Source organism: Anabrus simplex, chromosome 3 (genome assembly GCF_040414725.1).
Source record: "Anabrus simplex isolate iqAnaSimp1 chromosome 3, ASM4041472v1, whole genome shotgun sequence".
Lineage (NCBI taxonomy): Eukaryota > Metazoa > Arthropoda > Insecta > Orthoptera > Tettigoniidae > Anabrus > Anabrus simplex.
This window is the reverse complement of record NC_090267.1, coordinates 270,237,284-270,261,060: the sequence shown is the minus strand read 5'-3', so window position 1 is coordinate 270,261,060 and position 23,777 is coordinate 270,237,284. Positions and strand designations below refer to the sequence as shown.

General features: G+C 37.3%; 1 protein-coding gene across 1 annotated transcript in view; it reads left to right on the top strand.

Annotated features, from left to right (window-relative positions):
- Window positions 1–23,777, top strand: part of Dbp45A (putative ATP-dependent RNA helicase Dbp45A) — a 192,499-nt gene that overhangs the window by 49,841 nt on the left and 118,881 nt on the right. Inside the window, exon 6 of the mRNA XM_068226661.1 lies at window positions 11,630–11,734. Within this exon, the coding sequence (XP_068082762.1) occupies window positions 11,630–11,734 (105 nt within the window). The remainder of the gene's footprint in view (window positions 1–11,629; window positions 11,735–23,777) is intronic.

Genomic DNA, 23,777 nt, shown 5'->3' with positions numbered 1-23,777 from the left:
ATAATGTTAAGTTCTTTCCAGAAATATTTAATTGAAAAACTTTAGTGTACAATAATATGTCTTGGATGTAGTCAGCTAGATTCTCATTTATCCCTTGAACTTGACAGTGATACTTCTGAATTAAGGAAGATAATGCCCTATATGGAATATAATTGGTTAGTATTTCAGAATGAAAATTCACTACGACCTTAATCATGGTCATAGCTTCAAGAATTAGATTAGATAATATACCAGTAGATAAGGGTAAATAATCTGATATAACTGTTTAGAAGAGAAGTTGAAAACCTTAGCCACATCCCAAAATTGTTAAAAATCGTAAAAAGGAAACAATGTCTTCTGATGAACTAATGTATAACTTAGAATGTTTTTGAGAAGCATAGAAATTGGGTGAGTTAAATTCCTAAATGTCTGCTGACCATTTGCATTCTAACAATTTGTATTCCACCAACTAAATCATAAGGAACAGTTCCAGAATTACTCATGATCTCAAAAGAAGTTCCACAATTCTCACTGACATTTGGAAGAGCCCCAGTAATGATTTTCTGATGAGAAACTACATTATTAAGAGGATTACTAGTCACAGAATCAGAAATTATTTGCTGACTGATAGCTTTAGTATTAATATCATACTTTTTCTTGGATTTGTTGAAACTCGATGATGTACAAGCTGAAAAAATATATTTATTCATTTTTGTTTTATATGGTGGGACTCAGGCTATAAAGCCTGCTATTCTGTCCGACCATACATACACCTACATGAAGAGTTAAATATACACTAAATAAATTATCTACAATTTAATATCTTAAGGTATCAGTTAAATGTTTTAATTAGTCTAATAACTTAGCTATGATCTAATCCTACATATCTTATGAATAATTATTATTTATTAACCAAATTTGACAGAGTTTCTTAATGCGGAGGTGGTTTGACACGCTCCTAATTTCAGAAGGTAGGGAATTCCAAATTCAACTGGCAGCAACTACAAATGATCTACTGTAGCCAGTTGGTGGGTGAATGGGAATGCTTAGTACTGAGGTGGATAATGATCTGGTAGGAATACCAGAAGGTGATGCTAGGTAATAGAATTGTGTGGCAAGGTATTCAGGAGTGTTGAGGTTCAGTATATGATGTAACAGAGTTACAGTGTGTAAATTTCGTCACTCTCTTAAGTGGAGCCATGAAAGTCTATCAAATGCGGGAGAAATATGGTTAAACCTTCGTATATCTGAAATAAATCGAACATATGCGTTATGTGCCTTTTGGAGCTTGATGGAAAGTGAAGCGTTCAGGTTACTGTATACTACGTCACAGCAGTCGAATATTGGCATTACCATACTTTAGATAAGCAGTTTTCTTACATTTTGGGGGAGTAAATCTCTTGAGTTTCTTAAGGGAATCTAAGGAATAAAACACACGCTGATCTATACCTATTACATGATCGTTCCAACTAAGGTTTTTTCCCATTATCATCCCTAAGTTTTTAACTGTGTCTTTGGATTGTAACTGAGTGCCTCTTAATGTTACTGAGTGGGTATGAACATCTGTGAGGCGAGCGTGGGTTTTTTGGGTAGCTAAAAGAATACACTGCGATTTTTGGGCATTAATTTTTAGTGCATGGTCATCGATCCATGAACATATTCTTTCTAGTTCGTCATTCATGTTATTTATTGCAGTCTGTAAGTCATAAGGATGTGCATGTGTATATATTTGTAAGTTGTCTGTGTACGCATGATATTGACAATGTTTAATTACTTGTGTTAGTCCTGAAATGAAGTGAAGAGAAATTTTCACCTGTTGATACACACTGCCAGCGATCAAAAAGATAGGAATACATCCAGGATGATGTGCTTTGTGAGAAGTTAAGAACACAATTTTGCCATCAGTATGTCCGTCTCAACGCAGTCAAAGACCTTACTAAGGTCTAGAAGAGTTAGAACAGTAACTTCTCCCTTATCCATAGCTACTCCTATGTCGTTTGTAACTTTAAGTAGTGCAGTAGTTGTGCTACGATTGCTTTGAAAACCAGACTGGTATTTGTCAAGAAGTATATTGTTATTTAAATATGCAGTTATTTGTCTGTGAACTATTTTTTCCAAAATTTTGGACAGAAATGGTAAAATGCAAATGGATCAAAAGTCTATGTGTTCCACGGGATTGTTGGTCTTTGGGAGTGGGTAAACAATTGCACATTTCCAAAGGGAAGGGAATATGCCAGTTATCAGTCAGGTATGTAGGTTAGAGTTGGTAGGATTACGTCTATAGTTTTTAACAGTAACTGAGGAACAATCTTGTCACATCCTGTCGCAGTTGTCTTTATTGATCGTGCAATTTGTTTCACATTTGCGGGAGTTACGAGTGAAAAATATAACTGGTCTTCTCCATTGTTAGTATTGGCATTGGGTAGAATTTTGTTAATTGTCTGTTCTTTCGTTGTCTCATCAATGTTAACAGGTCTTGTAGTAAAGTATTGGTTTAAATCATCCATCCAGTGGTAGTTTAATGTCAGATTTATGTATTTTATTTCCACCTATGCCCATTTTTTTAACAGTTTTCCAGATTGTTGTCGTGTTCCAGGTTAGCAAAATGTTCTGTGAGTGTCTTATTTTAGCATTCCTTACGGCCTGTGTGGTTCTGTAATGAAGGGTCTTGTACAGGTCAAAATCATTTGGTACTTGGCTAGTTTTAGATTTTCTGAAAGCTTTGTCTTTCTCTGTCATTAAGTCTCGTATTTCCTGAGTCATCCATGGAGCCGCAGGGCGTGTTATGCGATCAGTGTGTTTTGGCGCGTGTTTATTAAGAAGAGCTAGCAGTTGTTTGTTTAAGAACTCCACTTTATCACCTATATTATCTAAAATATGGACATTATGCCAAGGTATGCTTGCAGCATCTTCTAACAGGGCTTCGTCATTTATATTTTTTAGGTCTCGGAATGTAATTAATTTAGGTCTGTACTTGGGGCATTTAAGTGAATAAGCTAAATAAATTAAGTCGTGATTGGATAGTTCGCAAGCAGACATTTGTCCATGGGTCAGTACGCTGTCAGGGTTATTTGTCTCTGTTGAAAATATCTTCATTTCTGCTCGCTTACACCGCGTTTAGGACAAAACTTATACCATTGAAACACCAGCTTCATGACACATCCATTTATTACGAGCTGTTGACTACAACTGACTTACACACACACACACATAGCAATTCAAAAATGTCCAAAGAATAAAACAAATGAAGATAAACCACTTGACTAAATTAATATGAATTACCAACACATAACCTCAATGTTGTATTCCTAAAATATGTACAAGATATGATACATGACATTTTATTTTTTATGAGAAAACTTCAACATTCCAACACCCCCCCCCCCTTTTTCTCAAAAAAATAAAAATACAACACCTCAATCAATTGTCCTCTCATCGCAAACCTATAAGCTTATACAAACTCTTAAGCTTGTTGCTTGATAAATTCTTTGTGAACAAGTCTGCAGCATTTCTCTCTGATGCTACATATACAAACTCAATTAACCCCTTTTCTACCAGTTCTCTACATACATGGTACATGATGTCAATATGTTTTGACCTTTCACTCACAAAATCATTTTTACTCAATTTAATTGCTGCTGCATTGTCAGCAAAAACTTTACAAGGTATATCCATAAAGCTTTCCAGCCCTAGCTCTGATAGCAAATCTTTCATCCAAGTTACGTCTCGAGATACCTCTGCCATTGCCATGTATTCAGCATCCATGGTAGATCTAGCAATACAACTCTGTTTCTTACTATACCATGATACTGCTCCCCCTGCCACAGTGGTTACATAACCACTCACTGATCTTCTAGACTTAGTATCTCCTGCCCAATCTGCATCACAGAACACTTGTACCGACTCCTCACAATTTTTGAAACACAACTTTAAATCTCTAGTACCACATAAATATCTCATGATATGCTTCACTTCTTTCCAATCTTTAATCTTAGGTTTTTGACAATTCTGACTAACTTTACTTACCGCAAATGCAATGTCAGGTCTAGTATTATTTGACAAATATAGCAAACTTCCTATTGCACTGCGATAAATGGTACAATCAAATTCCTGCTCATCATTTTCAGCTGCTGAATACCCACTTGGTAAAACAGTCTTACTCGGTTTACAGTCCCTCATGGAAAAATCAGCAAGTAATTTGTCAATGTATAAACTTTGACTCAATATAACCCCTTCTTTTGTCTGTTCTATTTTTATTGACAATAAGTTTGTTGCTTTCCCTAGATCTTTAATCTCTAACTCATCTGTCAACCTTATTTTAACCAACTTAACAACCTCTTTGTCACCTACTGCAATAATGTCATCAACATACAAGCCAATAATACAACACTCCTTTACATACATACATGGTTCTTTGATACATCTCTTTAAATCTAGTCTTCTAATTATAGCATCAACACAAGCATTCCAGTCTTTACTCGAATTAGGTAGTCCATAGATGCTTTTCTTCAATTTACATACATAGTTTTGGACATCCTTTTCTACAAACAATTCTGGTTGCTCCATGTATACAGTACAACTGATTTCACTATTTAAGTAAGCACTAGTTACATCTAGATGTTCTACAGTCCAGCCTCTACGTACTGCAATACCTATTAACAGTCTCATTGTTTTCCTCTTTATAACAGGACTAAATGTTTCATCAAAACTAAGGTTCATCTGTCTCTTAAAACCTTGGGCAACCAACCTGGCTTTATATTTCTGAATGTTACCCTCACTGTCATATTTCAATGAAAACACCCACTTAGAACTAATTATCTTGAAATTTTCTGGTCTTTTTACAATTTCCCAAACATCCTTCTTTCTCATCTCATTGATCTCCACTTTCATGGCCTCCATCCAGTTACCAGACTCTTGGCTTGACATAGCCTCCTCAACTGTTCTAGGTTCTACTATATTTGCATGCCTAACTTCCATCACTGCCTTACAATCTGCACAAGTCTTACCTTTCCTCTGTCTTATTGACCGTCTCAGACTATTACCTGGCTCTTGTATTGCTATAGGAACCAGTGGCATTTATTTATGAACAACACAGGCGATTAGCCCCAATACATGTTCACAATAGAGCATAATACTAACTAACTACTACTACTACTATCCGGCCATGTCATCACCCTTGGTGAGAGAAAGACCACCCTCCCGTCGATGACATGGCCGGCCCTCTCCCTGGGGTCTAACTATGGACCCCCATAATCCTCACAGATGACAGTGTGATTCCCTCTCACCAATCCAATGCGGCCCATCCACTTAACTGGCGCCGCTCCCTTCTCCTATTCCTCTATTCCCATCTTATCTTCTTAACTCTAATCTGCGTGGGCCCCTCCCACCACTTCTTCATTTGGAATGGGCCCACCCCCACTCCGTCTTTATACATGACTAGGGAGAGAAAACCACATGCCATCCTGCACTCCTTTGGGCGCGCCATGGAGTCCATCAGATGCTCCGGAAACGTGCCTTCAAATATAGGTCACCACGGCAGCCATCCTTTTTTCCCCATGTCACGTCCATACTTCCCTCCTAAAAAATACTCAATTCCTAAGCCACCCTACACTATCACGTCAAATAAATAATTAGATGAATAAATAAATAAATAACTAAATATAAAATACGCCCTACCCACATATAAAATAATAATAGTGATGTCAATAATAATAATAATAATAATAATAATAATAATAATAAAAATAAAATAATGGTAATAATCATAATAATAATAGTAATAATAATAATATTAATAATCAACTGGCCAACGGTAGATTCCCTCTATGAACCGTTTGCCTTACTTACAGTAAATAATAAACTTAAAATATCACATATGCGATCCCGGAGCAAGACTACACCTTCCACCAACTGTCCTTGTTTACTCAGCACATTCCCACACCGCCATTGTTTTTCTGCTTGACCTACTCTGCTTAGGTGTGCTCAGGCCAACCATGCCTATGTTTACCTTACACCTCACCTGTCGCAACTTATTCTTGCTTAACCAAGCTTGATCCACTTCAGGACCGCAAAACCACAATTTGCTTACTCTCACACATACACATAGACCGCTATGCACTACTTCTCTAATTACAATCTAGTTAACAGACATACTTCTTCTCTCTCCACATTTTAACAATGAATACCCCATAATACCTATTCCACTCTCACATATACATGTAGGTCCCTATGCACTACTTCTCTGAAATACACTATAATTAAAAGACATACCTCTACTATCATTTCTCCCTCTCCACATTTTAGCAATAAATACCTCATACACCCCTCCGTCTCCACAATTTCGCCACAAATAGATTTATATATTACAACAGTACATATTCAGCACTTACGTCTCCTACAATGTAATCTAAACCAAAACAGACAAAATATCACTACTTCTCAGCATTGAATAATCCTCATACCCTACACAAATGCTACATCAATAATAACTAAATTTAACTACCCAGCCAACTTTTCTTACCCTACACAAGTACTCTATATACCAATGTCCAAACCCTACCAACCATTCTCGCTTCTCATCTCTACTTTCAGTAACCAAACCACCTACTACTGTTTTTTACTTCTAGTAACTACCCCCCTCTCATATCCACTTGTACCCCACATTTCTGTCAGATCTCTGTTCCTGTATCTGGCCCTACTCTGGTCGAGGCTCCCCAAGTTTAACCTTGCCGTTACCTTTTTACCTTGCGCTTCCCTTACTTCACTGCATACACTTCCTTTACTTCCCTCTTCACTGCAAATAGCCATATTCTCACTTCTCCTCTCTACCAGCACTTCTTCACTCCGAACACTGTTATTGGTCACTTTAGCACTTGGCACTTCTCCCTGCCTCTCTTCACACGGTACACTGATACTTCTGGTATTTTGCCTATCATCTCCACTAATCGCTGCACTACTCTCTTTTTCTTCGGCCTGCTTTGACTTCATCCCTACGACCATCCTCAGCACACTGTTATTTGTATTTCGCCTCATTTGCCTACAGTTTATTGCACTACTCTCCTTTTCCTCATCTTGTTTTAACTTCAATTCTAAATCCATCAATCTATCCACAGACCAGATCCTCTTCCAGCTTCTGTCTGACACCACTAGATTTTGACCTCTAATAGTTGCCTTCAGCCCCTGTTTTACAGCCAGTATCCTGTGTTTTCTGAGTATCCTCTCATTTCTGATCGCGTCACTTCCCACGTCTCTCTTTATCCATATTTTCTCCCTCTGTACGTTTCCCGCATTTGTTAACACAACATCCGCCATCAACGTTGAAAACAATTGTAGGTTTATAGGCCTGTTGCCTCTAGTTCTCCCCACTCTCTGCACATCGTCAATATCTACTTCACTAAAATTTATTTTCATTTTCCCCTGTATTAGATCCACTACTTTATAAGTTGTAAGTACTTTGCCTTCTCTCGACTCCTCAGGCACTCCATAAATAAACAAGCACTTCTTCCTTCTGTATAAAGTATTTGCTTCCACTTCTGCTTTCAGCTTGCAATTCTCCTCTTCAAGTCGTCCTACTTTTTCCCTTAATGCTACCACTTCCTCAGTGTTATTTCTCGCCTGTGCAGCCATGTCGTCCGTTTTTTCTCTTATCCATACTTCCATTTTTTCAATCTTACTGGTTTGTTCTTCAATCATCTCTTTTATTTGCCCGAAAGGGCAAACTTCTGTCAACACCTCTCTTACAGCTCTTTTGATTGCGTCCATATTTTCCCTTTCCTCATTTCTACTAGATGACGGGCCTGGGTTCAACTCGACCCCCCCAATACATAGTAAAATTATAATCACTGCTGCCGATAACAATAGTTCTCCTTTCCTCTCCATATCCATTTTACATCCACCTGGCTTCTTTTCTTCTTTCTTCATTTTCCTCTGCCATCTTCCTATCGTCACTCTGTACTGTTCTATACCAATCATTGTCGGCCCACTTCTCGGCGACCTTCCAACACTCCACACTCTCGAACTCCACTCCCCTCCCGGGACCCACAGCTCACTGCGACCTCCTTCGTCTGTGGCTTAGGCAAGACTGGTATTGCTATAGACTCAACCTCTAGTTGTTCCTCTCCGGTCGTTGGCTCAACAGCCAATGTTTCCTCTCCGTCCTCTGTGTCTAACTCAGTCCCTAATTTTATCTCTGGATCTTCAGTGCACAGTATGTCAAAGTATGTTTCACTACCCTCTCCCTTTGGTACATTTATCTTTTCCTTGATATCAATTTCAGGACTTTTCACCTTAAAGGGAAATATCTGCTCCTCAAATACGACACTTCTCCTCACTATTACTCTTTCCCTTTCAAGACTCCATAACCTATATCCATCTTTAGTACCTGCCTCGTACCCTATCATAACGCATGGCTCTGCTCTGGGATCTAACTTCCTGCTGTCTGCCCTCACAGCCCATGCCTGACATCCAAATACTTTCAATCTACCTATTTCTTCCTGATCCAACTTCCTATTGAACCACAGTTCATATGGTATCTGAAAATTTATTGCTGAGGATGGGCACCTATTTCTCAAGTACACTGCTGTCATTACCGCTTCTCCCCAGAATTCCTTTGGTAACCCTGACTGGATAAATAGACATCTAACAGTATCAAACATCGTTCTATTCTGCCTCTCTGCTAATCCATTTTGTTGTGGAGTATACGGTACTGACCTCCTATGAGTAATACCACATTTTTGCAATTGTGCTTCAAACCCGCTACATGTATACTCTGTACCATTGTCAGATTGCACCACCTTAATTCCTACACCATGTAACTTTTCTGCATTTGCCTGATACCTATTAAACACCTCTAATACTTCATCCTTATTTTTCATACATACAGCCACATTAAATCTGGAGTATTCATCAATCATGGTTACAACATATTGAGCTTTCCCAAGTGATGGTGGACTAATTTTTCCAATTACATCAGTGTGCACAACATCAAGTGGTTTTTCTACCTTACGCTCACAAGACTTAGGTACTCCCTTGTTAGTTAGTTTCCCCTGAATGCATACAGAACAAGTATTAATGTCATTACTCCTTTTCAATTCTAACATAGGCAATTTAAACAAGGCTTCAGAATGTGCATGTCCGTATCTCTCATGCCACAACCTAACCTGCCCAACATTTTTAAATACTACATTGTTATTACATTCTTGATCTATCATTTGATCACAGTCACTCACAGCTGCAATATCATTTCTCCCCTCTATTTGTACTACATACACATCATTCCTCCTGTTTGCAACAAACAATGTTTCATCTCCATTCTTATCTACAACCAATGCTTTCTCACCTGCAAATCCTACTTTGAAACCTTTGCTGGTTAACTTACCAACTGATATTAAATTTGCACCTAAGTTTGGTACATACAACACGTCTGTAAATGCAATTGTCCATCCTGTGGACATTTTTACTTTTACCTTACCTATACCTTTAATATCCAGCTTACTGTTATCTCCTATTTCTACATTCCCGGTTACATTTGTTAACATGTCTGTAAACATCTCCTTTGTTGGACACATATGATGGGACGCACCTGAATCGAACAACCAATCTTTAATTTTCTCAGCTCCCACAGAAACGACCATGCTCATCGCCTTATCTACTACATGTATAATTTCTGAGCTTACCAGTTTTCCACTCGCATTCACTGATTTACTCTCCTGCGATGGTTCGTCACTCTTCATTGTTGGACATACTTTTGAATAATGTCCTGACTTACCACAATTGAAGCACTTTTGGGTACTGCGACAATATTTAGATACATGTCCCTGTTTACCGCAATTGTAGCAACTATATTTTCCTCGTCCCACGTCTTCTTTCTTGATATCTCGCTTCTGTTGAACAACCATGGCTTGAGCTTCATCCTCCTCACGTTTTCCAGTGTCATAAGCCTTTCCTCCATTTTGCTGAAGTTTCCTTCTGCTTTCCTCCGTGAGTAATCTCGCCTTCACCTTCGAGATGGTCAGTTTCGCCAAATCAGCTTCCAAGGAAGGTATACAAGCTGCATATTCCTCTGTAAGATTTCCGATGATTATTCCTGCAACTTGTTGATCTGTGAATTCGTATCCGGCTTTACTAGTTCTCCTCCAAAGTTGATTTATTTTTGCGAAGTATTCTTGAACACTCATGTCCTTCGGCTTCACAAAATGAGTTAACTGTTTCAAGGTCATAGCACCATTCACTAGCCCTCCTTCATTGCACAACTCGTCCAGTTTTTCCCATGCCCTTTTCGCTGATTCAATATCTGCAATGTCACTTTCAAAATCTTCTCCGACATATTTGAAAATAACCGCGAACGCGATCACATTGTTTTGCTCTCGTCGTCTCGTTTCTGTCTGAGGCAGTTGACAACCTGGCGTATCCTCATACCCTATTACTGATTCCCATACATCTTTCAACAACAGCTCTTGTTTCACCTTTAATGCCCACGAAAAATAGTTCTCCACTGTAAGCCTGGCCACATTCCTATTCAGTGTTTCTTCACCGGTCCACGAGGTCGCCATTTTTACCGTCAATAATGTCACAACTTGCTTCGTCCGACGTTAATTCTCGTTGCTCCATTTCCACTTATATTGACCGATATTTACTGCGGCGTTTTGGCGCTCTGGAGCTCTGGGCCCATAACCTGTTGAAAATATCTTCATTTCTGCTCGCTTACACCGCGTTTAGGACAAAACTTATACCATTGAAACACCAGCTTCATGACACATCCATTTATTACGAGCTGTTGACTACAACTGACTTACACACACACACACGCACACACACACACACACACACACACACACACACACACACACACACATAGCAATTCAAAAATGTCCAAAGAATAAAACAAATGAAGATAAACCACTTGACTAAATTAATATGAATTACCAACACATAACCTCAATGTTGTATTCCTAAAATATGTACAAGATATGATACATGACATTTTATTTTTTATGAGAAAACTTCAACATTCCAACAGTCTCAATTAAGTCTGGTAATGTTTGTGACGTGGCTGTGTGATGAGTTGTGTTAAGTGGCAAAATTGTCATGTTACAAGATTTAAATATATTGATTAGTTGCTTAGTCTCAGTCATTTTGTCGTTAAGAATGTCAGTATTGAGGTCATAAAACAAGCTCATAGCTCGGTGAAAAGTCTAATAGGATGTCCTCAAGGTCGGTGATGTATCCAGTCTTTGGTGAGTGATACACTACACTCAGTAAGCATTTTTCTCCTAGAGCCTCAATTTTTATGAATATAAACTCAGGCCTTAAGCAGAATTCACTAATTGTTTTAACGGTGCTGCTCCTGCCTTTCACCAATTGTTCAGCAACTGAAAACAGCAGCGTAGCTTACAGTCATGGTGAATATAACCATGACCTTGAATGTTCTCCTTTCCTGCATTTTGGCACCAGAATTTTGTATGCTGTGTACAAGAATATAGACATGACACGTGTCACGAATTGTCTGATTTTGTTGTTTTGCCCAGTGTGTTACATGCATTTGGAGAACTGAGTATGATATCATTTAATTGTATCAATCATGCCAAGAATGTCTTGTAAAAGAATGGGCATGGTAGCAGGTTAATAAAATATGACTTTTCTTCTGTTTCAGTTGGAGATTATATTTGGAGCTCTTCCCAAACAGAAACAGACTTTGCTCTTTAGTGCCACAATGACAGATGCATTAGAGAAGGTTCAGGAAGTGACTGGAAATCAGGTATTAATGGAGTTTAATATTTGTTTTGTTTGTGATCATCTTCATGATAAATATTGGCATTAAGAAATTATTAAAATCAGATTAGTGTTATTAAAACATTGGTTATGGTGAATTCCTTTTCAACCAAGGTTAAGGATAAAGGGCAAGGGACTTCACCACAAATATTGACATTCGCAGATGATGTAATGGTCTAGGGAAAGCCTGATAAGAACCGAATAGGCTGAACATACAGATATTTTTGAAAGAAGCAGTGTTTTTGAAATATATTTCTCCAGTTTGCCATCCATCATAGTAAACACTCCATGTAAAATACAATACTCCCACCCTTAGGTTTTGGATCACCAAAAACTGAGGAGAGTGGATTAGTTTAGTGATATATGCCTATATACCTATTGCAGCCAAAACTAACCAACAAACAAACACTATATTGAAAGAAATACCCTATGAAGTACAAATTAATGAACAAGAATATTTCCCGCTAGAGAAATGCCGGTATATAAAAGAAGTTAACCAATACTGAACAAATATTAAAACCGAACAAATACTAAAAGTAAAAATATTAACGACCATAATAATTTTGTCTAAGATTTTCATCACTGACTCTTTACTTTTCTGTAGTTTTGAGTTGGAGTTTTGTAACATATGAATAGTAACACAGTAAAGGTTTCCACCTATTCAATACTAATATGTATTTACAATATTATAAATTACATGGAACTAGTTTCGACCCACCTAGGGGTCATCATCAGCCATATTAAAGCATAAAAAGTTTTGTCGAATCCTAAAACACGTTACTTTTAACTGTAATAATCTTATGGATTTATAATTTATAAAGTGAAGTGTGGTAATGAGATGAGAAATGTTAGTATGGTACAGGTGAGTAGTAATTAATAATAATACGAGGAATATATATACAAAGAAGTTTGGAACAAAGTACAAATGGGGTGCTTAGTGTTGTAAAAATTATAAACTCATGGATATCAGTAGTCCTCGTACTAAAGAATACAATGTAAAATATCACATATAAACATATATACAAGTATGTACAAAGTCTGGAGAGTAAAAAGTGATACTCTTTTAATGCCGAGTTGGCTTGACACTGATCAGCTTAAGCAGAGAAATTAGGCATTTGGTGCATTAAAGCTATGTTGACCGGCTGCGTTTTTGATTGTTGGACGTGAAGTTATTTTTGAATTTCTGGTTAAGAAGAAGGTGGATACTGCGCGTGGATATATTAATTCTCAGTTCTTAGCGGAAACCAAATTGGACCTGTTAAAATGGAGAAAGCCGGTAAAAAAACAAAAAACACGGAGATAGGAATAGGTTAACATAAAGTGAAAGGACGCTTACCTCGCGCTGCGGTGTGTGTAGTTTAGCTGATGGTGTGCGACTGGTGGTGGGAAGAGAAATGTGGGCAGAGAGGAGGGCAGGCGCGTGCGGGTTAGGAGGGGGTTAGGAAGAGTGGGGTGGGGGTGGGAGGTGGCGGGGAGCCTTAAGGCGGGGCTGAAGGGTGCAGGAGAAAGGGTAATTGTCTCGGAAAAGTACCTTTGATTAGACTTAGGATTGAGTTTTGGTTGGCTGCATTATTGTTTCTGAGGAAAGTGATGAATAGATCGAAGAGTATGTTGGGTTTCTCTGAGATTTCATTGAGATTGTGACTGGCGTTGAAGTATTGGTCTAGGTGTATGTAGTAATTTTCCATTATGTTGAGTAAAGGGCCCTTGTTTGCTAATTCGAGGATGTCCATGTCCTGTTCGATATTGGTGAAATTATGGTTATAATCATGCATGTGTTGGCCGATGGCTGAAAACCTGTTGTATTTTATTGCGTTAGTGTGTTCGTGGTATCTGGTATTGAAGTTTCTTCCGGTTTGTCCAATGTAGGATTTTTCACAGGTGTTGCATTTGATCCTATAAACTCCTGATTTTAAAAAACTGCTGCTCTTGTTGATGTGTGAAGTATTGTGTAAAACGTTCGTGTTCTTATTGTTGGTTTTGAAGGCTATTTTAACGCCTTGTTTCTTGAAGATATTGGTTAACTTGTAGATATCATTGTTGAACGTGAAGGTGGAAAATGTTAGAGGTTTAGTTACTTCTTTTTTTTTAGGGTAGTTTTAGGACGATGTTTGTGTTTATTGATTATCCTTTCTATAAAATGATTGCTGAAGCCGTTGAATTTTGCCATTCCGCGAATTGTGTTAAGTTCGTTCTTTAGATCTTTCTTGGACGTAGGTATGCTGAAGGCTCGGTGAACTAGGTTATTGTATGTGGCTCGTTTGTGGGACTGGGGGTGCACTGAATCTTGGCGAATGGTGGAGGCTGTTTGAGTAGGTTTTCTGAATATTTTATAACTGAAAGAATCTGAGTTTCTAGTGATAGTTAAATCTAGGAAGTTGATTTTTTGATTTGATTCGGATTCTAGTGTGAATTTGATATGAGAATCAATAGTGTTGAGTCTTAAGAGGGTGGTGGAGGCGTTAATTGATTTCTCATTCATGATTACGAAGACATCGTCAACATATCTGGCCCAAAAGAGAATGTTTCCAAATTCATTGTCAATTTTGGTGTATTCGAGGAAGTCCAGGTATATTTCTGCCAAGATGCCTGAGGCCGGTGACCCCATTGCCAAACCATCTTGTTGATATATAACATTGTCGAAAGTGAAGAAGTTATTGTTAATGATTAGTTTTAATACTGTGATAAAGTCTTGTATCTCTAGTTTGCTTAAGTGGCTTTTTTTTGTTTAAATTGTTTTTAATTATCGGAATTAATTTTGATACTTGTATGCTTGGGTACATGTTCACAATATCAAGAGTGGATAGAGTAATCCGGTTGCAAATTGAAATTGTTAAGTTTTTCTACTAGCTCTGATGTGTTTTTAATAGACATTTTGGATAAAAATTGATAATTTTTTCTTAAGAAACATTGGATGAATTGTGATAATTTGTATAAGGGGCTTGGTCTATAGTTGATAATTGGGCGGATGGGAACTCCAGCTTTGTGTATCTTGGGGAGAGCTTTAGCAGTGGGGAGTCCTGGGTTCATATGTATGAGTTTGGATTTTTCCTGTTCAGTAAATAGAAATGAAGTGTTTTTAAGAGTTTGTTTAAGTAGTCTTTGAATTTTTTGGGTGGTGTCTTTTTTGATTATGGAAAATGAGCTGTCTGTGAAAAAGTTTTTTGTTTTTTCAATATATACTGTTTATCCATGATAACTGTTGCAGTGCCTTTGTCAGCTTTGGTTATGATGAGTTCGTTGTCTTTAATTTTCTTTTTGAGGGCGTGTATGCGCTTTTGTTCAGCTATTTTTTCTCTATTATTGAAGTTATTTGCGGGGTTGGTTAGGTTGGAGAGGATATTGTTCTGTTTCCTTTTAACCTTTACTGTGTTACTATTCATATGTTATTCTCAGTTCAATACGGACCAACAACATGAAATTCATAACCCTTGATTGGAGTTTTGTGTTGAGTATATGCATAGTTACAAAACATCATATTTACCTCTCTGTGCAGACTTGATACTTATGAAACTAGTTGCTTTCTGTATATTTCAACTTAAACTTGGCCAATTTAATTTATTATATTTAACCTCAAGTACGCTTGCTGATTTTCCTGTTTATTGTTACTTGCCAAAGTTATAATACCAATATAAATGGTCCGTTAGTGGACATTATGAATTTTCCAACCATGTTGCTAATTATTCATACCTTTGACTACCTGTGCCATCCCCTCATTCACGTCTTCATTTTTTTTCTCTCACAAGTTTTTTTTACAATTATCAATCATTTTGATAGTTTCCCTGGACTTCTCCATTCCCTGTTCATGATTTTAACAATGTATGATTCAGATTCCTTTTCTATTTATATTCTTCTGTTTCCAAATATTTAACACTTAATGCCCTTGTACTTTCACATTGTCCCAAAAATTGTGCCTTTCCTATCTCCTGCTCACACAATAAACATATAATTTCTTTCCCAGCTTCTTTTCCCTTAATTTTATAAACTTCATCACCCACCCTACCATTCCCCTATATTCTCTTTTTTTAAATTTTTAATTTGTTTTTCTCATGTCTGGATATATATATATACACAGTAGAAGTCTGCTATAGCGAGAACAGCATATAACGAGAACCCCGTTATAAGGACAGTTTTTTCTGTTCCTTCGAAATTCCTATGTTAAACTGTGTAATATCCTTCGGTTACAGCGAGAGCCCTATCACTTACGCGTCTGTTATACAAGCGATTGAGCGTGCACGATTTTTGCTGTTACCATTATTTATGTATCCCAACGATTATGTTGCATGCAATCGATCACCTTCGGCATTGTTTCCTCTCTATGTCCACTAGTGAGTTCTCTCGTCAATATTCAAAGGCAATAAGTAATACCCGTCAGACTGCTTGTAATTGTATAAAATTTCAACCCCACGTCAAGTTAGTTTTTGTATTATATCAATATTAATGGCAAGTTATAGGTTAGGTATTCATTTTGTATTGTCAGTATCATGTATTACATTGTAGGAATACTGTGTGTATTTGTTGATGTATGGGAGTCATTGTTTGGACGTTATAAGAACTCTGTATTAAACTGGTGGCATTCTGTATCTGAAAGCGGGAAATCTTTGTAAAACAAGGAAACTAAATTGCAAGATAGTTTTTTTTTTGCCCAAAACGACATGTGTCTGCGGACAGTTTCAAGGCGTCAGTGCGCCAAACTTGTGTGTCACAATTTCAAATGGCGTGCCACATGTGATAAATATGGAAGATTGGGATTAGCTAGTACATGTGACTTGTAGAAGCCTATTTTATGGCTGGTTTGTTGGAAGAGAGGTCTTGTTGGTGTTGAGTAGTGGAAGTATTGAGATCGGGTTGTCCTGCTTGAAGTGTGCGTTGTTTAGCCATATTGTATGCTGGTGTCTGACCGTTGGAAATTGGTCTTGTCTATGGATATCCGGTTGGGACGCTCTGCAGGTTTAGATATCATTATATGATATCTACACTGAATGTTATATACCCTATACCAATGCACTTGGCGCAATACAATGTGAGTATGATTTCAGTATAAAACAAGGAACCAAGAACTTTGTAACCGTAATCGAGATAATTACGCCTACTCATAATAATAATAATAATATAATAATAATACAAAAATAATAAAACTGACACTTAATATGAAAAGAGAAATCATAAAATGACACAGAAGCGGCGGCTATACTGTACATCAAAACTTGGAAATACGACGGTAGATAATAAATACGCAAAATCAAACCGGATGCAAAGGAAAACTTACAGGCCTAATAATGACAACTAAAGACGGGATTGTGGAAGGTGTAGGATCCCTATTTAGGTCCATGGGAAGGCATGACGTTATGGGGGAGAAAAGGTTTACGATAAACCCTTGACTATGTATATTGAAAATAACAAATGAAAATTTACAAGAAACAAGTTAATCGACATCGCAACTGATACTTAACTCACAAACCAATGATGTTTAAAAGACTTTAACAAAATGCAGTTCCACGAAACCGAAATCAAGGCATACTTAAGTAACTTAGTGAAAAACTCGGTTTAACATAAAAAGATGATGCTGTATTACAATGTATAGTTTAAACAAATGTAGGTGAAAGAATAGAAATTAGAAACAACAGGAATCTAGGGCAAATTCAGACACGTTGAATTCAAAACTTAGAAAATTACATTAAGCAAGAAAAAACTGAAACGCAAAAGGAGTTAATTTAAATCAAACGAAATCAGAAAACATTGAAAATAATGAAGTAGCACTTACCCATCAGGGTAGGGATTCTCGAGGGAACCCTTGAGTGCGACCGCTCTCGAAGATGGTCAGATGGAATAGATGCCAAGAACTCGCATCATACACGCAAAGCCGGTAGAAGACCGGAAATGGCCAGATCACAAACAACCAATCGGATTTAAATTCCACTAGATTCCCGTTCTTTTCGCCAATTGGAACGCCCATTCTTTGGCCAATCCAATTGTGTGAGCACATATGGTCGTTTCCTGACTTGCTGAAGCAAGAGGAATTGCAACACCTGTTTCAACATCAGTAACCGCACATGCGGTATAGGATGCCTCAAAATTAAAGCACCTTAAAATTTTTTTAAAAATCAGATTACAGGGTTACAATTTTTGACATACAGAATTTAAAAAATAATTTTCAAATAATTCTTCAAGAAATTCTTCAAGTTAAAACGTCCCAAATGTATTTTCTTCACGCTTGCTGACATTAATTTAAATGATCAATTACAAGAAATTTACGTACAAAAAAAATCACTTCAAAAATAATTATTGTATCTTGCAATGTTCATTTACAGTTCCATATATCTTGATGTTTCCCCAAAATTACATTTTAAAAAAATTATTACAAACATAATATTTTCTTCCAGTTACATAAAAAAAATAATTCCAGCAGAGTCCAGAGTTCTTATTTCTTCATTTCTGAAAATTAAAAATATTACAAACAAAAATGAAATCCTGCTGTCCTTTCTTGATGACAAAAATGTAATTCTGCTGTTCTTTCTTGATGACACACCTGTCATAAACTTGTCACCTAAGTTATTGGAGAGCATGGCCGATGTATGGTGGCTTTTAACATCAACCTCCAACTGCAATCAATCAACCACTACAGATCAATTCGATATGGTGTAGCAAGTTATGCTGCATAGGTTTGTGATCCCATTATTCAGACTAGCCAGATTGTATACAAATTCAAGTAAAGGTTTTGTGTCTATATGTACAGTGAGTTTGGCATGTGGCAAAGGACGGAGAAAGTCTAAATACAGTGAGGATAGAAATGGTCGTCATACCAGCTAATTTATTAAACTTGTAATTATGACATGTAAATTCTGTGTGTGGGTTGTAAATAAGAAGAGATAAACAGTTTATGTCTGATGATGTAATTTATGTTTTATGTTACTGAGGAGGTTAAGTTTGTAAGTATATGTATATATTTTAATGGACAGTGTGTAATTTCAGACAAGAATATAACCTTCTTAGAACGTCCTAATGCCTTTCTTTACTTTCAGTTCAACAAGTCATCAGGTTTGGGCCGATGACCTTAGATGTTAGGCCCCCTTAAACAACAAGCATCAGTCATCAGGTTAGGAAAGCAAGTTGGGATATTGTCAGCATATGACCCTGTGTATCATCAAGTACACTGGCGCCCAGTCAGTATTCTTTTGTTAGTTCTGTTCCAGAACAGTGAATTAAATGTAAATGTATTGGGGAGTGCAGAAAGCTGTAGATGCTACTTGAGTGCTACAGCAGTTTCGTTTACATAATGATAGTAATAATCATAATAGATGTATGAGCCTGCTGACCATCTCTCAACATTGTCAAGGTCATTTTGTAATTGCTCACAATCCTGTAAATGATTTACTGCTCTGTACAGTATAACATCAACTGCAAACAGTCTTACCTGTGATTCCAGTTCTTTACTCATATCATTTATATGTAACAAAAGATAAATGTTCAATAATACTGCCCCGTGGGACCCTCCTCTTAATCATAACAGGCTCAGGCAACATGTCACTCACTGTAATTCTCTGAGTTGTAGTTTCTAGAAATTTAGCCACCCATTCAACCACTCCTTTGTCTCATCCAATAGCCCTGATTTTTGTCAGTATTCTCCCATGATCTACCCCATCAGTAGCGATACAGTCCATTTAACTTCCTGAATCTAAAATATCTGCTATATCTTGCTGGAATCCTACAAGTTGTGTCTCAATGGAATAAACTTTCCTAAACCCGAACTGCGTCTGTCAAACCTGTTAGTAATTTTTTAAATGTGTCTAATATAATCGGAAAGAGTGCTTTCTCAGAGCTTACAAACAACACATGCCAATCTGATTGGCCTGTAATTATCCGCTTTATGCTTATCACCCTTTCTCTTGTATACTGGGGCTACTATTACAGGTCTCCATTCCTTTAGTGTCACTCTTTCATATAAACAATAATTAAATAAGTATTTCAGATATGGAAATATATTGCAACCCATAGCATTTAATATGTCCCCAAAAATTTAATCAGTTCCAGCTGCTTTTCTAGCTTTCAACGTTTGTGCCTTTTTGTAAATGTCTTTATTGTCATAGGTGAATTTCAGTAATTTGCCAGTATTTTTTGCCTCCTCTACCTGAACAATATCCTCATATCCAACCACCTTTACATACTGGTGACTGATACCTCTGTCTTCTGTACTGAGGGAGACCGACCTTCATTCCTGTCCTCCGTTAAAAAAAGCTAATTGTCTCCCTCAAACTCGCTATTTCTCCCACTCACATCCACAGTCTCTACACCTGCCTCTCTCAGCCATTCTTTTAAGTCTTCAAATAAAATAAGTACTGCAGTTATTCTACATCCTAATTATAAAATATTAGGAATAACAGGCCAACTATAGAAATGTGTAGTGCACTAAATACATATATATAGACAGATGGTGATAATAATAATAATAATCATTTTTTTTTTTTTACTACTACTACACTACTACGTGCAAACAGAAATACGCAAGCAAGATTGTATCTAATAAAAGTAGCTACACAACATATCTAAACTGCTCTTTAACCTATCCTAATTAGAAAACGGTTAACTGAAACAATAGATTTTCAGTAAGAGTTAAATGCCTAGAGTGATTTTTTCCCCCCTACTATGCAAAGATTATAGAATAATAAAGCAAACACAATAATTTCTGATGAAATAACTCTACTACAATTATTCTAAACTGTGTTTAGATGTATCCTAATTACAATAGGTTAAATGAAACAACAGTAATTAAAACTAAATTCTTATTCAAAAGTTTATTCTTTTTATTCCTACACGCTAACAGAAATTAAGAATGTCCATAAATGCTGAAAGATTGAGAGTGCAAAGTATAAAGTGCGCCGGATACTTGAACTACGCAGAACTACAAATTAGTTATCGGAATACAAGAATCAGCTGATTATTATTTTTGTTTTCTCAACTACACTATGCCCTTTGTTCTCAACTGTATGCCAACAGTGCAATATTTTAATATGAAGAACGGCATTAATCGATAGCAGCGGAACGCCTGTCAACTATTTTTGCCCATGAGTTACCATATATTCTCTTGAATTTGTTTCCTTAAGCAAAATTTGCAAGGGTATTATGTTATTTAATTAAAGAAATTATTATCTTCATGGTAGGTGCATGTAACTAAGTTGACACTGGAAAATATGGCTTCATTCTTAACAACCAATGGATCAGCTTTTGAATTGATATGTGTATGAAATATCGTGTGTATTGCCTGCACGAATGTACAAGCTGTGGACATTACAACACATTACAATATTCTGTGTATATTTCTTCTTTCCCCAGTCCAAAAATTGAAACAGAATAAACCTAACCTACATAACCTAGAATACGTAATCTACCGAACACCAACCAAGCCACTCGGTATAAAATGTAAATAAATATCACTCATCTTAATTACTATCAACAGATGCTAAACACCAATATTTATAGTACTAAATGGATCACACACACAATTAACCAAATTTCATTAAGTAACTACTTTATTACCACAATAATACAGAGCTCTTGGAACAGCCATCCACTCATTAGAACATCCAACAAGGAGCTTACTAGAAAATTTAATTTAGTGAAAAAATCAGCTAACGATAACATGATGGCAAACATAATTGGCAGTCATATGAATTTTAGGAAGCAATGGAAGGATAAAGGTAGATACTTAACGGCAGAAACAGGTTCTAAGAAAGACATTCCAGAGATCGTTAATGAACAAGGGGAGTGTATACGTGAGGACTTATAGAAGGCAGACATAATCAGTAAGCAGTATGTAAAGGCAGTTGGATATAATGTCCAGATGGAGGAGGTGATTAATACTGGCAAATTACTGAAATTTACCTATGATAATAGAGACATTTACAAACAGATACTTAAGTTGAAAGCTAGAAAGGCAGCTGAGATTGATAAGATTTCTGGGACTTATATGAAATACTATGGTTCACGGTATGGGTTACCGTAGTCACGTTCTAGTTCGTGAACCATGGGCAACGGCTGAGTGGCCTAGTAAGTGGTCCTGAGAGTCGGGATACCAGTTGCTATGGAATAGGAGTGGGCATCTCGGACATACTCTGAGTCATGGCCCTCCTTGTGTTCAGGCGGCTAGGAATATACAATCCATCGATGGTCCCTAACCCTTTAGAGGAGATATCCTCACTTGGGCTATGTGTAAGTAGCGTAGCACCCTGTTTCACGAATGTACCGAGCTCAGAACATTTTAAGCAAGCCTCGGGTCTATGGGAGTAACGGAGTCCCACTCCCATTTGACAGGCGAGGGACTCCCTGGAAACAACTTGGCGAACGAAATGGAATTCGATGGGGAGCTATCAATTTTAATGGGGCTTATGGCAGTAAAGAAAGTAGAACTGACTGAGTCAGCAAAGAGGATGCATCTGAATGTGCTAGGAGTAAGTGATATTCAGGTAAGGGGAGATAACGAGGAAGACATAGGAGATTATAAAGTGTACTTGACAGGTGTTAAAAAGGGAAGAGAAAAGTTGGGGGTAGGGCTTTTCATCAAGAATACTATTGCACATTCTTTTAGGCACATAAATGAGCGAACGATGTGGGTAGATTTGGTAGTTGGAGGAATTAGGACGAGAATTGTCTCAGTGTATTCACAATATGAGGGTGCAGATGAGGATGAAATTGACAAGTTTTATGAAGCATTGAGCGACCTCGTAGTCAGGGTCAACAGCAAGGATATGACAGTGCTAATGGGTGATTTCAATGTGAGAGTTCAAAATACAACTGAAGGATACAAAAAGGTGATTGGTAAATGTTGGGGAAGATGTATGTATGTTGGGTATTCAGCCCGAAGGCTGGTTTGATCCTCCACAGTTTCGCCAACAGCTGTCATAGATAGCCTAGGCATCACTGAAGGGGCATATTAGGGAAATGATGAGTGAGGTAGTTTTCCGTTGCTTTCCTCAGGGGGAAGATATGGGAGCTAATAGGAATGGTAAGCTTTTGCTGAATTTCTGTGCTAGTATGGGTTTAGCAGTTATGAATACATTCTTCAAGCATAAGGCTATTCACCGCTACACATGGAAGGGTAGGAGTACCAGATCCGTATAAACTATATCTTAACCGAATTCAAATTCAGGAAATCTGTTAGGAATGTACAGGTTTTCCGGGATTTTTCGATGATACAGACCCCTATCTTATCTGTAGTGAACTAAGTATCTCCAGTCCTAGGATAGAGAAAGAAAAAATCTGTCTGCAAACGAATAAAGGTAGAAAATCTCCAGGATGAGGAAATTAGACAGAAATACATGGATGTGATTAGTGAAACGTTCCAAACAGCGAATAGTAAGCAGGGTCAGGATATAGAAAGAGAATAGGTGGCATACAGGGATGCTGTAGTAGAAACAGCAAGGGTATGCGTAGGAACAACTGTGTGTAAAGATGGGAAAAAGCGAACATCTTGGTAAAATGATGAAGTGAGAGCAGCTTGTAAACATAAAAAGAAGGCTTATCAGAAATGGCTCCAAACAAGGGCTGAGGCAGACAAGGAATTGTTCGTAGATGATAAAGGGAAACAAATTGTTGTTGAATCCAAAAAGAAGTCATGGGAAGATTTTGGTAATAACCTGAAAAGGCTAGGTCAAGCAGCAGGGAAACCTTTCTGGACAGTAATAAGGAATCTTAGGAAGGGAAGGAAAAAGGAAATGAACAGTGTTTTGGGTAATTCAGGTGAACTCATAATAGATCCCCGGAAATCACTGAATACTGTCCAGTTTTTGAAAATATTCTCAACGTAAAAGGAAATCTTCCTGGTGATGTTGCGAACAACTGAGCTCATGGGGAGAAGGAAAATGATGTTGGTGAAATTACGCTTGAGGAAGTGGAAAGGATAATAAATAAATTCCATTGCCGTAAAGCAACAGGAATAAATGAAATTAGACCTGAAATGGTGAAGAATAGTGGGAAGGCAGGGATGAAATGGCTTCTAGAGTAGTAAGATTAGCATGGAGTGTTGGTAACGTACT